Genomic DNA, 16285 nt, shown 5'->3' with positions numbered 1-16285 from the left:
AGAGAGAGAGGAGAGAGGAGAGGAGAGAGGAGAGAGAGAGAGAGAGAGAGAGAGAGAGAGAGAGAGAGAGAGAGAGAGAGAGAGAGAGAGAGAGGAGAGGGAGGGAGGGAGGGAGGGAGGGAGGGAGAGGGAGGGAGGGAGGGAGGAGGGAGGGGAGGGAGGGTGGGGGGAAGAGGTGGGGGAGAGATGCTAGCGCTTGAACAGAGGAGGCTTGGGCACTTTTCCTAAGCTATTTTACTCAAGACTGTCCCTCCACCATTTGAGCCACAGGTCTACTTATGACTTTTGGTGGTAAAAATGGATATAAAATCTCACAGACATTCCTGCCCTGGCTGCTTTGAGCCATGGTCCTTAGAGCACAGTCTCCTATGTAGTTTTGATTTCAGTGTGAACCACCAGTGCCTGGTCCAGCATCACTTTTTAAAGAGGCTACCCTTTACCCACAACCAAAATGTCCATCAGCAGATGAGCTGATAGTACAGTACAAGCATATACTACAAAATAGGTTATTATTCTAAAAATAAGGAAATCCTACCCAGGAGCCATTGTTTACAGCTGTGATCTTAGCTACTCAAGAAGCTGAGATCTGAGGGCTGTAGTTCAAAGCCAGTCAAGGCAGGAAAGTCCATGAAACTTTTATTTGCAATTAAGCATCAAAACAAGCAGAACTGGAGTTGTGGCTCGAGTGGTAAAGCATTACTAGTCTTGAGCAAAAAGCTCAGGGACAGCACCCAAGCCCTAAGTTCAAATCCCAGAATTGGTACCAAAAAGAAAAAGAAAATATTGTCATGTATAGTAACATGGGTGGATTTGGGGGACATTGCATATAGTGAAATAAATCAGGCAAAAAGTTAAATACTACATATTCTCACCATATGCAGAGCTAATAGAAAAGTTGATCTTATAGGGGAGAGTAAAATATCAATTATTAGAACTAGGGAGGATGGGGGGGGTGAAGGGAGGCCAGGTGATGAGTACCAGAATATAATTAGGATGGGAAAAACTTTTAGTATTGCATAGCAATTGCTTATGTTTTATAAAGAACCACAATAGAGGAGTTCATAGGTTCCAACACAAAGAAATGGTAAATGTTTAAGTCAATAGAAATGCTAATTACCCTCAATTGATCATTATACATTCTATGCATGTATCAAGTTATCACTCTGTAAGTGTGTACAGTTATTATATTTCAAGTAAAAGTAAAAAATTTAAAACTTACAGTGCTGCGATGGTGCTGGTAGATTGGCAACATCATTTTACGGAAGCTGATAATCCCAGGGGCTGGAGTCTTCTTTGTATACTCTTCTCTCATCCTCCTCTTATTCAGGGTCTACCCACCCTTCCTGAACTTACAAGATATACACTGAACCAAACATGTTTTGTATATTTTTCCAGCAAAAATAAAACAAATGCCACAAATGAAAGAAACTATATAAATTGGAAAGTTTGTTAAAGAAGAAGAGGAAGAAGGAGGAGGAGGAGAGGAGGAGGTGGAAGAGAACAGGAGGAAGTGGAGGAGGAGGTAGAGGAAAAGAGGAGGAGAGGAGGAAGAAGAGGAAGAAGAGAAGGAGGAAGAGGAAGAAGAAGAGGATGAGGAGGAAGAAGAGGAAGAGGAGGAGGAGGAAGGGAGATGAGGAGGAGGAAGAAATATGAGCTAAGCCTGTGACTCACACCTGTAATCTTAGCTACTCAAGAGGCTGAGAGCTGAGGATTAAGGTTCAAAGCCAGCTGTAGCAGGATAGAGAAAGGGGGAGGGATGGAAGGAGGGGGAGGGAGAGAGAGAGGGGGGGGGCGGGGAGTAACTGTATGTGATTCTGGTACCCGTGCCATGCATATATGTTTATCTGATTTGGGTAAAGGATAGGGACTAACAAAATGGAGAAAAAGAGGTCAAAAGGTGAACCAATGCAACAGTAATACCCAGAAGACGCTAGCTCAGAAATGAACTCTACAACTTGGAGGCAGGGGAAGTCAGGGGGAAAGGAAAGTGGGGAAAAAATGAGGAGGGGGTAACAATGTTTGACAGGAAATGTACTTATTACTTTACTTATATATCTGTAACCCTTCTGTACATCACCTTTACAACACAATAAAAGTAAATTAAAAAACCAAAACCAAAACCAAAACCCAAACAAATGGAGCTGAGTTTTGACTGGTAGCCTTGAACAGGGAAAGCTAAGGGATAAGCCCTACTACTGACACACACACACACACACACACACACACACACACACACACACACACACACATGAAAAAAATGTGTGTGGGGAGTGTGTAGGAAAAGAAGAATATTCAAATAATGTTTTAAATGGAGAAGCAATAAACAAAATAGATGAAAGCAGAACTGCTTTCCGGTGAGACTTAAACACTGCTTTTTTTACTTCCTTTTTTTAGTGGTTTCATAGTTGTCTTTGCTCAAACTGTTAAGTCTGTTAAAACTCACTGGTCCAGATGTTGTACTTTGTGGTTCTCTGCTACTGTTTGGGATTTATTTCCAGTTTTAGGACCAGGAATGTGGTTCCTGGAGGCCTATAGACTTTTCCAACTCTAGCCTTCATATTTCATTTCATGTCAAATGCAAAGAGGAAGCTCGTTCCAACCCAACTTATTTCTTTCCTATTTAAGAGGTTGGGAGTTGTGGCTTCCTATAGAAGGAATAAAGAGGAAATATTTTCCCTATTGACAGGGATTTGCTGACCACAAAAGCCTTGAGACTTTGTGACCTGATTTCAGGCTGTGATCTTAGAGGAGATGCTCTGTGAGTCTTGAAGCTGTGTCCTGGGGGCATCAAGGGTTTTGACATGTGCTATGAAACACTGTACTCTCTCTAAGAAGAGAAAAATGATGATCCTGGGGGCATTTTAAGGGGAGTTCCTAATGGGAATTCCCATAGCAAGAATAGAAATTGGTTGCTTGGTAAATAGGTTAGTGTGGCATTGAGGATAGAAGCCTGGACTAAGAAACAGACGTGGTACAAGCTATTCCTTGTTCTATAAATATCCGAGGAAAATGTCCCTAATTGTCCTTATCTATGAAAGAATATAGAGTTGTTCTCTTCTTGAGTCTTAACATTTGTCACTTTTTAGAGCTTGAACTCAGGTAGCTTTTTCACTCAAGACTGGTGTTTTACCACTGGAGCTCCACTTCTGGGTTTTTGGTGTTTAGTTAGAAGTAAGAGTCTTCTGGACTTTCCTGCCCAGGCTAGCTTCAGATCTCAGCTTCCTGGGTAACCAGTAATAGTGGTGAGTCCCTGGTGCCAGGCTATTTATCACTTTAAAATATCAAAGTGAATTCTGCTGGGTAATAATGTAGGCTAGGTTTTGGTGTGGAAGATGAGCTGATGAATTTCTCCATTCACTGAGCTCTTCTTGTGAGACAGCCAGCCCGCCATCCATACCCTGACTCCTCAGAGATAGGAGATGGGCACACAGAGGTGTTTGTCTTCCTTGTCAGTAAAGCGAGACTTAGATTTGTAAGTGCTATAATTTACCCAAAGTCATGGTGCTAAAAAATGGCAGCACATGAATTCAAAACTTGTCCATGATACAAATGCCAGCTCTCTTAGCCAGCCAGCCAACTTCCCCCAACACCAATCTGATCTAATACTTGCTGCGAATAAGCCCGATTTGAAAGCTGACAGCTTTCGCATTCACTGGGATGATCCCAGCAATATTCTCTCAGCTTAGAAGGGTTGCAAGAGAAAAATCCTCTCTTCAGAAAGCAAAGCTTGAGCATATTTTCAGACATCTAGTGCAGTAACACGTACTTTTCATCTGGACTTTTGAGCAACTTCCATGAAGAGGGAATACAATTTCTTAGAAAATAAATGAATTCAATAAAGAGAAGAGTTCAGGCAATATATGCTTCTGTTCTTAGCACAAAGGGAGCATACATCTGAGTGTGTAATGCTAACCTCAGATTTTCTACTCTGAAGTCAGTGCAACTCTTTAGTATCTTATAAAGCTAAGAACACACACACACACACACACACACACACACACACACACACACACACACCTATGTTTTAATAACTGAGAGCATGTGTCAGCAGGAAAGAGGAGCAAGTGTAGACAAGGGCCTAGAAGAAGGCCTGCCAAGACGAGGTGACATTCACTAAATATCAAACCCTAACAGCAAATTGAGCTCTTCTTTATAGTAGCAGAGCTGATGGTGTGCTGGAGGTATAGTGGTTTTCCTTACCTTAGCTTCATTTCTCCAAATCTTTGTATTACCACTTCTAAAGCCTAGAGTGAAACGGATTAGATAGCACATTGCCAAATCTACTCCAGGGAAAGGAACTGAAGTTCCATATTACAATGATTTTAATTTTTAAGTAGATTTGTTTTCAAAGAAGTTTTAAGTTCATAGCACAATTGAATAAAAAGGACCAAGAATTCTCACATACCTTCTGCCCCCACTTACATAAAGCCTTCTATAAATACCTAAATCCCACACCTAACTGGCACAATTGGTATAACCAAGGAACCTGTAGTGCCACAGCATTATCACCCAGTGTCCAGTAAGGGCTCACTGTTTACATTACATTCTATTCACGAACTTGAGGAAATTCTAAAATCATGACGAGGCATTTATATTGTGAATGCATATGTTTGGTTTTGTGAGAAAGTACAAGACCATTTCACGTTCCCACCAGGGATAATTGAGAGTTTTTGTGCCTCCACATCCTTGTCAGCATCAAATGTTGTTAATATTTTGACCATTCTAATTAATAGGTCATCTGGTAGTAATTAGTTTCAATTTTGAATAAGTGTAACTTGGTATTTACATTTGCAGTTTTGAATTGCTCAATTAATGGTTTCCTCTCCAAGACTTAGTTTAATGACCGCGGGAATTTATGTCTGTTTTTTTTTAAGTCTTTTATCATTATGTCTAGCACAGTGCCTTGAGCAGAGTGAATGTGTGGATGCCTTTATCTGTTCACATAGAGGCCTTGTCACAAGAATCCAAGATTACTGCAGAAGATGGTGCAGGATCTGATCTGCAGACACACAGGTCTGGGAGACTGGTTCACCTGAGGCTGTTGGAATTTGGTAGTGTTCATAGTCATGCTCAAATCCTGGTCACTGAAATAGGTCTTTTCCTTTGGCATCATCTGAAGACAACTGGCTTTTTACTCACACACTTCCTCAGGGCTTCATGAATGTCCTTGTTCCTCAGGCTGTAGATAATGGGGTTGAATGTGGGTGTCAGGATGGTATAGAGCACAGAGAACCCTTTACGCAAACATTGGGACGAATTGGCTGAGGGCACAAGGTAGGTTGCAACCAGTGTCCCATAAAACATGGTGACCACAATGAGATGGGAAGAGCAGGTGGAGAAAGCCTTTCTCCGGCCTGTGCCCAATGGGATTCTAAGGATAGCAGAAAGAATGCAAGAATAAGAAGCCGTGATGAGAAGAAATGGGACTAGAGTGACTGCTGAGGAAGTGGCAAAAGCAATGGTCTCAGTCAGTGAGGTGTCCAAGCAGGAGAGATGGATGAGAGGGGTGAAGTCACAAAAGAAGTGATTGATTTCATTGGGTCCACAGAAGGTTAGTCTACACAGCAGGACCACGGTGATTGCTGTGAGGAGGAAGCAGCAGAACCAAGAGCCAGTAGCCAATAGAATGCAGAGGGGTCGGGTCATGAGGATAGGGTAGCGGAGAGGATGGCAGATGGCCAGGTAGCGATCATAGGACATCACAGCGAGCAAAAGACACTCGGTTGCTGCTAGGGATCCGAAGAAGTAGAACTGTGCCAGGCAGCCAGCTACAGAAATAGTCTTCTGTTTAGCTATGATGATCAGTAACATCTTGGGGATGATGTTGGATGTGTACCAGATCTCCAGAAAGGACAAGTTCACCAGGAAGAAGTACATGGGAGTATGGAGGGTGTGGTTGCATAAAACGATGAGGACAATCAAGATGTTTCCAGAAAGTGTTAACACATAGCATAGAAAAAAAAGCAGAAAGAGGGAAATATTTAGCTGCAGAATGGAAGAAAATCCTTGAAGCACAAATTCCACTATCATTGTTTGGTTTTCCCAGGGTAGGATAGCCATGTCTTCGAAGCAGAACACACGGTGATAAAACCTGTAAAACCTAGAAGGTTCTAGTTGACAGAAAATATGGACATACAAAACCACTGGGGTTTGGGAAGATGTTTTTTAGTGTGGTTTTGTTTCAAGGCCTAGAATAGGAAGGAAAGAGAAAAGGACTTTAGAATGAGAATGTATAACTGGGCCGGAAGCATAGCCTAGTGGTAGAGTACTTGTCTAGCATGCACAAAGCATGGGGTTTGATTCCCAGGTACCAGATACACAGAAAAGGCTGGAAGTGGTGTTGTAGCTCAAGTGGCAGAGCACTAGCCTTGAGCAAAAATGACCAAGGACAGGACCCAGACCCTGAGTTGAAGTGCAGGACTGGTTTAAAAGAAAAGTATAACTTTAACAAGGATCTAAAGGTTTACTCCTAAAATCCTAGCTATTAGTGATGTTGAGATATAGAACATGGAAGTTCAAAGCCAGCCTTGGTAGAAAAATCTATATGTGTGACTCCATCTTTGAAATAAACAACACAAAACTGTGCTGAAGATGCTGTTGATGGGTGCTGGAAGGTCATACCTGTAATCCTAGCTACTCAGAGGCTAAGAACTGAGGCTTGTGGTTTGAAGCTAGCAGGTACAGGAAAGTCCATGAAACTCTTTGCTATTGCCAATGAACTAGCAGCAAAAAGCCAGTAGTTGGGCCGGGAGTGAGGCCTAGTGGTAGAGTGCTTGCCTAGCATGCCTGAAACCCTGGGTTCGATTCCTCAGTTACCACATAAACAGAAAAAGCCAGAAGTGGTGCTGTGACTCAAGTGGTTGAGTTCTAGCCTTGAGAAAGCCCAAGGACAGTACCCAGGCCCTGAGTTCAAGTCCCAGGACTGGCAAAAGAAGTCAGTAGTGGATCTGTGTGCTCAAGTGGTAGTTGCCACTTGAGCCACAGCTCTACTTCTGGCTTTTTCGGGTATGTGGTACTGAGAAATCAGACCCAGGGCTCAGTGCATGCTAGATGAGCAATGTACCACTAGGCTATGCCCCATCCCCAGAGAGCCAGTCTTGAATTAAAATACTCAGAGGTAGTGCCTAAGCCCCAAGTTCATGCCCCAGTATCAGCATACACAAAAAGCTAGGCTGGAGATGTGGCTTAAGTGGTAGAATGCCAGCAACAGCAGAGAGAGAGACAGAGACAGAGACAGAGACAGAGAGAGACAGAGAGACAGAGACAGAGACAGAGACATGGAGAGACAAAGAGACAGAGAGAGACAGACACACACAGACAGAGACAGAAAGACAAAGAGACAGAGAGACAGAACAAGAACATGTGCATTCAATAACCTTTCCTTCCTCCCTGCCTTGTATTGCCATTCCATCAGGACAACCTTAGTCTATGGACAGCAGAAACAGAATACAGAGAAAGAGGAATACAAAGGGCAGGAAGGCTCACTTCGTATTTGCTCTTCTGGAGTGCAGTGTGGGATGTGTGGATGTGGGAGTGGAAAGGAAGAAGACCTAAAGGGAAATGGGCCAGAGAGACAATGAAAGCTACACTAGGTGGAGTGTCTCTGAGAGACCTGGAGAACCTAGAAGCCAGATCATAGAACCTATGTGCCCTCCCCTCAGTGTTGACCTTCAAGGAAATGGCCCTTAGCATACCAATTGTATGTTCCTCTCCACTCAGCCTCTGGGTGAATAGGGAGGAAAGTTTCTTATTTCTGTTTTGTTTCCATGACACCCTGTAGAGAAGATCAAATGAGTGTGATGTGGGAAATTCTGTAATTCTGAGGTCAGTGTGAAGTAAGTGTAACACTGGGCTGGGTTTTTCTCTCACAGTGTTCAATAGATAAACTAGGACCTGTATAAAAAGATTTTATCTTTTAGTGCAACAAAACAGGAGAAGATTCAGAACCAGATGGCCAGAGAAAGTTTGTATGAGCAACCTGAGTGTGTGTGTGTGTGTGTGTGTGTGTGTGTGTGTGTGTGTGTGTGTGTGTATACATGTGCTCCTACTGGGGCTTGAACTTGGGGTCTGGGTGCTGTCCCTAAACTATTTTGCTCAAAGATAGAGCTCTACCATTAAGCCACGGCTCCACTTCTGGTTAAATAGAGAAGAGTTTCACTGATTTTCCTGCCCAGGCTGGCTACTATCCTCCGATCTCAGCCTCTTAGTAGCTAGGACTACTGGTGTGAGCCACTGGCACCTAGCTAGCTTTGGGCTCTTTTGAATGAGTGAAAGAATGTCATGTTTTGCAGTACAACCTTGGTTAGAGCCATTCACTCACCTCAGAGCTTGGGATAGATAAAGAATCTGACCCTCAAACATTATGGTGGCCACAGCAGGGTTAGAAACTAAGACCACTTTCCCCCAGATCTGAATCTACATCTCCTTAGGCAGTTATGGAGGACCATGTGACTGAAGTAGACAATGATAAGTGACCAAATCTATATTAGATATAGTACACACACGTGGCTATAATACCGTGAGTGGCCAAAGAGCCTTAAAGAAAGCCAGAGATTCTCTGTCATCCAGTCAGCTAGTTTGTCATCAGCAAAACAGGTTTGGAACTGACAAAGAGCTTACATAGGCATGTATTTTGTGTGTGTGTGTGTGTGTGTGTGTGTGTGTGTGTGTGTGTGAGTCATGGAGCTTGAACTCAAAGCCTGGGCACTGTTTCTGAGCTGTTTTGTTCAAGGATAGTGTTCTAGCACTTTGAGCTACAGAACTGCTTCTGGTTTTCTGGTGGTTAATTGGAGATAAGAGTCTCATGAACTTTTCTGCCCAGGCTGGTGGCCTGGTGTGCTGGCTTTGAACCATGATTCTCAGATCTTAGCTTCCTGAGTAGCTAGGATTACAGGCACCAGTGCCCGGCTTTATGAATTCTTACAAATACAAAAATCATATAAATGAACAGATTGGACCTTATTTGCTATCTGAGCATTTGTTTTTCTTTTTTGTTTTTATGTTTTTGTTAGTCATGGGGCTTGAACTAGGGCTTCAGCCTTTACCATGAGCTCTTTTTGCTCAAGGCTAGCACTCTACCACTTTGAGCCACAGCTCCACTTTCAGTTTTCTAGTGGTTGAGATAAGAAGTCTCACAGACTTCCTGACTTGGGCTGGCTTCAAACTGAGATTTTCAGATCTGAGCTTTCTGAGTAGCTAGGATTACAGGCACGAGCTACCAGCACCCAGACAGACATCTATTTACCATTGAAGGGCCATGGGCACCAAATCACAGTCTATGGGGAGCAAAAGGACAAAGCAGTGTTTAGGGGATTGAACTCAGAGTCTTCTGCTTGCGAGGCAAGTGATGTTCCACTTGACCCACACCTCTGGCCCATTTTGTTTTAGGTTATTTTTCAGATAGATTTTTACATTTTTGCTCAGAGTTGGCCTCAGATTGCAATCCTCCTTCCTAAGACACCTTATAGCTGGGACTCCATGAGCTACCTTGCCTGGCCCAATCTCTCAGTCTTTGAGATAAAGTGTGTGTGTGTGTGTGTGTGTGTGTGTGTGCACATGCATGCGCACACACGCGCTCATGGAATTATGGGGCTCATTAAGCTGTTCCTGCTGAAGGATTTACCCCACCCTGTTTTCCCAGGTGCATGCAGACCTCAGGAAAGCTGCCAAAGATAAGTGAAGACTGTGTGATGGTGGCAGGGTAATCTAGCTAAGCCTGGCTGTAATCATTCCATCCTGGGCCCAGCTGAAAAGCGCCCCCTCCTCCCTGGCTTTTTCATTAACCTTTGCTCAGGCCTCATAAAAACCCAACTCCTGTCTCAGCTCTTTGCACAGTCTCTAAGCCCATAGGAATGCTGTGTCCCTGGCTGTCCTATCTCAATAATTGGTGGAAGACTGAGTCCGGCCTGTTTTCTTCCTTTCTCCTCCATTTTCTTAACACCTGCCACCTTTGATCACATCAACAATCTTTTGGAAATTCCCTGATCCTGTTATACACTGAGTCGGTTTCCTAGGGCCCAGTCTGTGGACCAGTAGATCCAGCCTTGTGACTTCGAAAACTAACCTGCGAGGGCTCCTTCCTGGCTGTTCTGGGTCTCAAAGGAGGATACCCAGCATTTGATGATTCAGATCTTAAACTCACTAGGTAGAGCATGTGAAAGAGGAAAGAATGGACTTCTTGCCACCCACTGGGAAGCACTCCTACTGACCTGAGATCTTAGAGAGAGCTTTACTGATCAAGGAACACAGATAATAGAAAACCACTCCCTGCTCTGGAAGAGCATTGGAAGTCTTCTAAGTGATGGAAAATATAGGAGTCACCTAATTTTCACCCAAACGCTGTGTGTTGAGGTCTCTTAACCATGCACCACTTTTTTTTCCAGGTGAGGCAGGAGACACATAGACCCTAACTGGTTACTCATGCTCATCAGCTAGAAAAGGGCAGCCATGAGTCTGAGACTCGCTGTGCATCTTGCTCACTCAGCTCTGTCTCTCTGCCTACAAAAGCTAGTTTGTATCAGCGCTTAGTGATGAAGTAGGAAGAGGAAAGGTTCCACAGGGCAGTCTTCCATCCTAAATTTAACTTCAGGGAGATCCTGGCCTCCTTTATTTGTAATGTTACAATTCCATAAACCATTATACTCTCTCATGATTTCTATATTCTTTCCTGGACTGAATTTCACACTGCTACTTGAATGTTTTCTTTTTCTTTGTAGTCAGAAAAGTTTCAGGGTAATCCAGCACCTTAAAAATTGTCAGGGGCAGGTGCTAATGGCTCATACCTGTAATCGTAGGTACTCAGGAGGCTGAGGTCTGAAGACTGTTGTTCAAAGGCAGGAAAGTCTTTGAGGCTTTTTATCTCCAACCAACCAATCAAATTTGGAAAGTGGAGCTATGGTTCAAGTAGAGGAGTGCTGGCCTTGAGCATAAATGCTGGGGGACAGTGATCAGGTTCTGAGGTCAGGTTCCAGCACTCGCTCACACACATACATATACACACATCCACCTCCCTCCCTCTCTCCCTCTCTCCCCCCCCACATAACATCAGGACCCTTCATGTAGAAGAAGTTGTCCCTGATTCTATACTAGGCAATGGTGTGGCTTCTGAAGAGCAGATTCGCCACCTGTATTCAGAGCAACACTACTAGACAAATAGTGAAGCCTGATGGGACATGGGCTTCAAATCCCAGATACTGCAAAGATATGAGGGCAAGAGCAGGCTGACAACCTTGAAGGCAGATCAGTTCTCAGGCTTTCAAGGGCAGCGGGAAAGTGGATGATTCTGACTTCTCCCATCCTAGCATGCAGCCACTATCTTTTCACCATGTTCTCAGTAAAAGTAAGCAAAATAGCTGGGTATGGTTGTGCATACCTGTATTTCTAGCATCCAGCTAGAATATATAGTGAGACCTTATCCAAGAGGGAGTGGAGGGGTGGGAAAGAGAACAAGAGAGAATGAATGAATTTTAAAAGGATATTGTTGAAAAGAGGTATGTGCTTTTGTGTTAATTTTCTGCACAGAGGTTGCTTGACTCGGGAGCCACAATCTTTAGAAATTACCCAGCCAGCTCCCAATGGCTCACATTTACAATCCTACCTCCTCAGGGGGCTGAGATAGAAAGATCATGGTTCAAAGCCATCCTGGACAGAAAAACCTCTGAGACTCATCTGTAATTATCCAGCAAGAACCTTAACATAGAAGTATAACTCAAGTGATAGCCAGCTTTAAGCAAAAAAGTGAGAGAGGCCATGAGTTCAAACCCTAGTAGCCCCCCACCCTGCACACACACATAAATAACCCAATATATCTTGTAATTACTGACTCATTGTTGAGTCCAGAGACGGTACTCAGTAAACAGTGAAGTCCCTCCCTTCTTCTCCTATCCTTCGAATCATTTTTTCCCCTCTTTCCCTTTAATTATTGCCTGTGCTCTGCTCTCTCTTTTTCCTCTGTTTCCCACCCAACTATTTGTATTATCAAGAGTCCAAAAGAAAGAAAAGAAAAGAAAAAAAAAGTTCAATAGATGGGCTCTTTTGATAAGGAATCTGGTCCTTTTCATTGGAGTTTAGTAAAAATAGCCCAGGAAGAAAATTCAAACATCCAAGTGTTAAAAATTATTTAAATTGGTAATTTCATTTCATTTATTTATTTATTGCCAGCTCTGGGGTTTTCACTTGGGTGTCACTTTCTCAATTTTCTTGCTCATGCTTTTGTTCTACTACTTGAGCCAAACATTCATTTTGTCATTTTGTTAGTTAATTTGGAGGTAAGAGTTTCTCAGATTTTGTCTGCCCAGGTTGGTTTCAAACCTCAGTCCTCAGTAGTTTGGATTATAGGTGTGAGCTACTAGTTGTTGTCTTTCCTTTAATTTTTCAGATAGGATCTTACCATGTAGCCTAGGCAAGCTAGATTTATTGGTCGTCTGCCTTAGTCTCCCAGTGTTGGTATTAAAGCTATGAACCACTATACTAAGCTTGGAATGATGACGGTTAGCATTTCTTCCAAACTGGAGTTTGTTAAGGCATTTCTTTTTTTCTAATTGAGAAATATTTCATTCCTCCAGGAAACATACATGAAACAAGTTGATGGGAAAGAAAGGACTTATCACAAAACAAACTAAAACATAAATAGTCAGTAAATTATCCACAGGTTCTGTCATTTTCACTAAGAAACAAAAACAGAGAAGTGGCTCAAGTTACCTGTGTGGGAACCATTGTCTAAACTGAATGTTATGTGGGAGTGTGTGTGTCAACGAGCAGCCCATCAACTAAGGCAGCATCCAGCTGATAAAGATAGTTGGCTCATGTCAGGTGCAGATCATCTCAATTTATCAAATAGACAAATAGGATGTTTTGCTACTGAACTGGTTGTTGGAATAGAACATTAAGGAATTGTTCTCTGGTCTCATCTTGCAAATGACAAATTCAAAACAGGAAAGAAAATGACATGAAACTCATCAAAATAGATGAGCTTCCCTTACCTGTGCCTTGGAAGGTCTGCTTCTATTTTCTAGGGCCAAGCTCTAGAAAGCATAGCACATTCACCCACAAGATGCATATTCAGAATCTTTCATCTATAAATACATCTTCTTTTGCAATTGACAAAATCTAAGTCCTCTAAATCTAGAAGCTGTTTCTCTAAATCTAGGAGACCAGCTGAGTTTGGGCTCAATTCTCATGCTCCTTCTGTGTAAACTCATGGCCCTCTGTGGGCAAAGCCATCACCTCCCCTAACACTGGTGATCACGGACATTTCCCAAATGGCTCTGGTGGGGAATTGCTGTTTATCTTGCCAATTATGACAGCAAGGTACATTCACCTTTGAGAATCTCTTTGTTCCGTTGCTTTGTGGTAAACTTTGACTTCGATTATATTTATTCAACCTTGACCTGGAGCTTTCATTGGCATGCATGATTTGCTGTACTAGAGCAGAATGGGTTGAATCAATCATTTGAAGGGAGCATCTGATTTCTTCCTATCCTCTGAAAGTAAAATTACTGTGCATCTCCTTCCAGTGGTAGGATTGATGAGGGATTAAAACATGTATCTAAAATAGCAAATATTTATTGTTAAGACCGGGAAAAGATAAAGTAAAAATGTAAGTTTGTGAGTGAAAACTTCATGGAATTAAAGTTAATTAATGCATTAACTGACCACCATTAATAAACTAGAGAGACATTTATTCCAAGTAACAAGTTATCATAGCTCTATAGAAGCATAACCAATGGGAGTGGGGTGCATAGTTTAAGTGGCAAAGTACATGCCTAGCCAGTCCAACACCACGAATCTCCAGTACCACAAAAAGATGTGCAATAAAAAATGATGAAATAATTAACCACCTGAAGCAATCTCATTTTTCTCCCTATAGAACTGAACTATTTTTTGTTCTAGTACCCTTCTCAGACTTCAGGAAATTTTGTCCTCACAGATTTTTGATTTGTTAAGTATCCAATAAATGCCATTGCACTTGCCCTGATTCTAGCCACCTGCAGTCCTCACAGCCCCTCTGTACACTGCACCACTTGACACTAGAAGAAATCCAGGCTCTGTTCTGAAGTGACTCATTCAGCTGGCCAGGCAGAAGAACATGAGAGAGCTATGAGAGTGTGGAAACCCTTCAAGGACAGAGAATGTCTACCTAATCACTACTTTATTACTCTCCACTCATATTTCAGTTCTTAGTAGGCATTTTAAGGGAATATTTATCAATCAAAGGAATGTACAAACGTGTCAACTAATGTCTAACTTCAAATTCAGTGTTATTTCCATTTTAGTTAACTTCCATCCAACTTTATCACTGTGTCAAGCTAAAGGAAGAATCTGGATTGAAGCTGAAGAGGTGGAGGTGGTAAAGCAATTATTAGTGATACATTTTCAAAAGGTTCAAGACTAATACTGATAACCATAGTAAAGTCTATTACTTCCTTAGAGCAAGACCATTTCAGGGAAGCCTATTTCAGTGTTTATGCCATTTAGTCATTTTGTAAAAAGACTATTTTGTAATTGTGTGTGTGTGTGTGTGTGTGTGTGTGTGTGTACACGCATGCGTGTGTGTGCACATGCACACGAGAAAGAGAGGGGGGAGAGCTTTTCCCTCAAGATGGGCACTCTACCACTTCAGACACGTCTCTGTTTCTGGCTTTTGGTATTTAATTTGAGATAAAAGTTTCAAACTGTCCTGCCCAGCATCGTTTTGAATGGTAATCCTTAGATCTCAGTGCTTGAGTAGCTAGCATTGCAGGCATGTGCTACCAGAACCTATTTTGTAATTTCTGATACATGATACAAACTTCAAATACATTCTGCTACTAGCATAGATTGCGAGAAGTTTTTTTGTTCAAGGCTAGCACTCTATCTTCTGGCTTTCTAGAGTAGTTTATTGGAGATAAGAGTCTCATGCCTGGACTGGCTTGGAACCCTGATCCTCAGATCTCTGTCACATGAGTAGCTAGGATTACAGGTATAAGCTGCCAGTACATAGCAACTTCATTCTTTTTATGAAAGAATAATTTAAGGCATACTATTGAAATAAAATTAGTAGTTGAAATACCTAATGAAGAAATATATCACAGAAATATATTTTATCTCTGTCCTAGTTTGTAGCAGGGACTCCTAAAAACTCTTGAATGATCCCAATAATTTTTTTCTTCACATTTCCACAACTTTTAGCATGAATTATTTGTACAAGGAATTTCATGTTGATACGCCCATATATGTGTGCAATGTACCTTGACCACACTCATCATTTTCATCACTCTCTCTTATTTCCCATTGTTCCTTGTAAAACCAGTATTAATAAAGTTCATTATTCCATTTTCATACATGGATGTGGAGTGTTTAGACTATATATGCCCTCCTTCACTGTCTCTGTTCACCTTCCCCCCAGAGAGAAATGAAGAAGCCTCTTGGGATTGTTTTGGGAAGGAAACAGATGAGGTAGAGTGATGAAGGGGTGAATTTAATCAAGGGTCACTATAAGCACCTTGCAGTTTTGTCACTTTATTCTTTTGTTTGTTTTTGTCGGTCCTGGGGCTTGAACACTGGGCCTGGTCACTGTCCCTGAGCTCTTCAGCTCAAGACTAGTGCTTTACCAGTTTGAGCCTCACTATTTCTGGTTTTCTGATGGTTAATTGGAGGTAAGAGTCTCACAGACATTCATGCCTGGGTTGGCTTTGAACCAAGATCATCAGATCTCAGCCTCCTGAGTAGCTAGGATTACCGGCATGAGCCTTTGGTACCTGGCAAGTTTTGTCACTTTTTAAATATTTTTCTAAATATTTGTGAATTTTATTCCTTTATTATTGATTTGTTGCATTACTATGATGTGCTCAGAAAAGGCATTTAATATACCTTCAAACATCTCAAATTTATTGAATTTGTTTTTCAACTATGAGGTCACATGCCTACCTTAGCCTATGGCCCCTTCTGTTATCTTTAAAACCAGTGACCAATTGTCCTAAAATATCTTTCCAATCCTGACATGTCTTTCTGATTCCTTCTTACAAGAACTCTTGGACCATACTGAACTAGCTTCCATAGTTGACAATAGCTTCCTATTTCAAGATGCATAACTTATATTCCATAGACTTTTTGTTGTATACGATCACACATTTCAAGGTTTCTGATATGAGGACGTGGATGTATTTGAGGAGAGAGGTACATTGACTTTTCTACCATACCATTAGAGGAGAACTGCAACATATCATCACCATCACAAACAGCAGTCACTATTATCCAGTTTGCAGCACCAGTAACCAGTAACACAAAACTACCACCTTCAAAACCA

General features: G+C 42.0%; 1 protein-coding gene across 1 annotated transcript; it reads right to left on the bottom strand.

Moving 5' to 3' along the window:
* Nucleotides 1-5109: 5109 nt before the first annotated feature.
* Nucleotides 5110-6060, bottom strand: LOC150061495 (olfactory receptor 11A1-like). The gene has a single exon (XM_090333962.1). It carries the CDS (start codon nt 6058-6060, stop codon nt 5110-5112), a length of 951 nt encoding a protein of 316 aa, XP_090190088.1.
* Nucleotides 6061-16285: the final 10225 nt, after the last annotated feature.

Source organism: Megascapheus bottae, chromosome 6, assembly GCF_031878675.1.
Source record: "Megascapheus bottae isolate mThoBot1 chromosome 6, mThoBot2.hap1, whole genome shotgun sequence".
NCBI lineage: Eukaryota > Metazoa > Chordata > Mammalia > Rodentia > Geomyidae > Megascapheus > Megascapheus bottae.
Note: the sequence above shows the minus strand (reverse complement) of the source record. Positions and strands in the feature narration are given on the sequence as shown.

What these genes read in the sequence shown, in the direction of transcription:
- LOC150061495 (XM_090333962.1), bottom strand. Translation starts at nt 6,060, where the DNA reads ATGGCTATCCTACCCTGGGAAAACCAAACAATGATAGTGGAATTTGTG.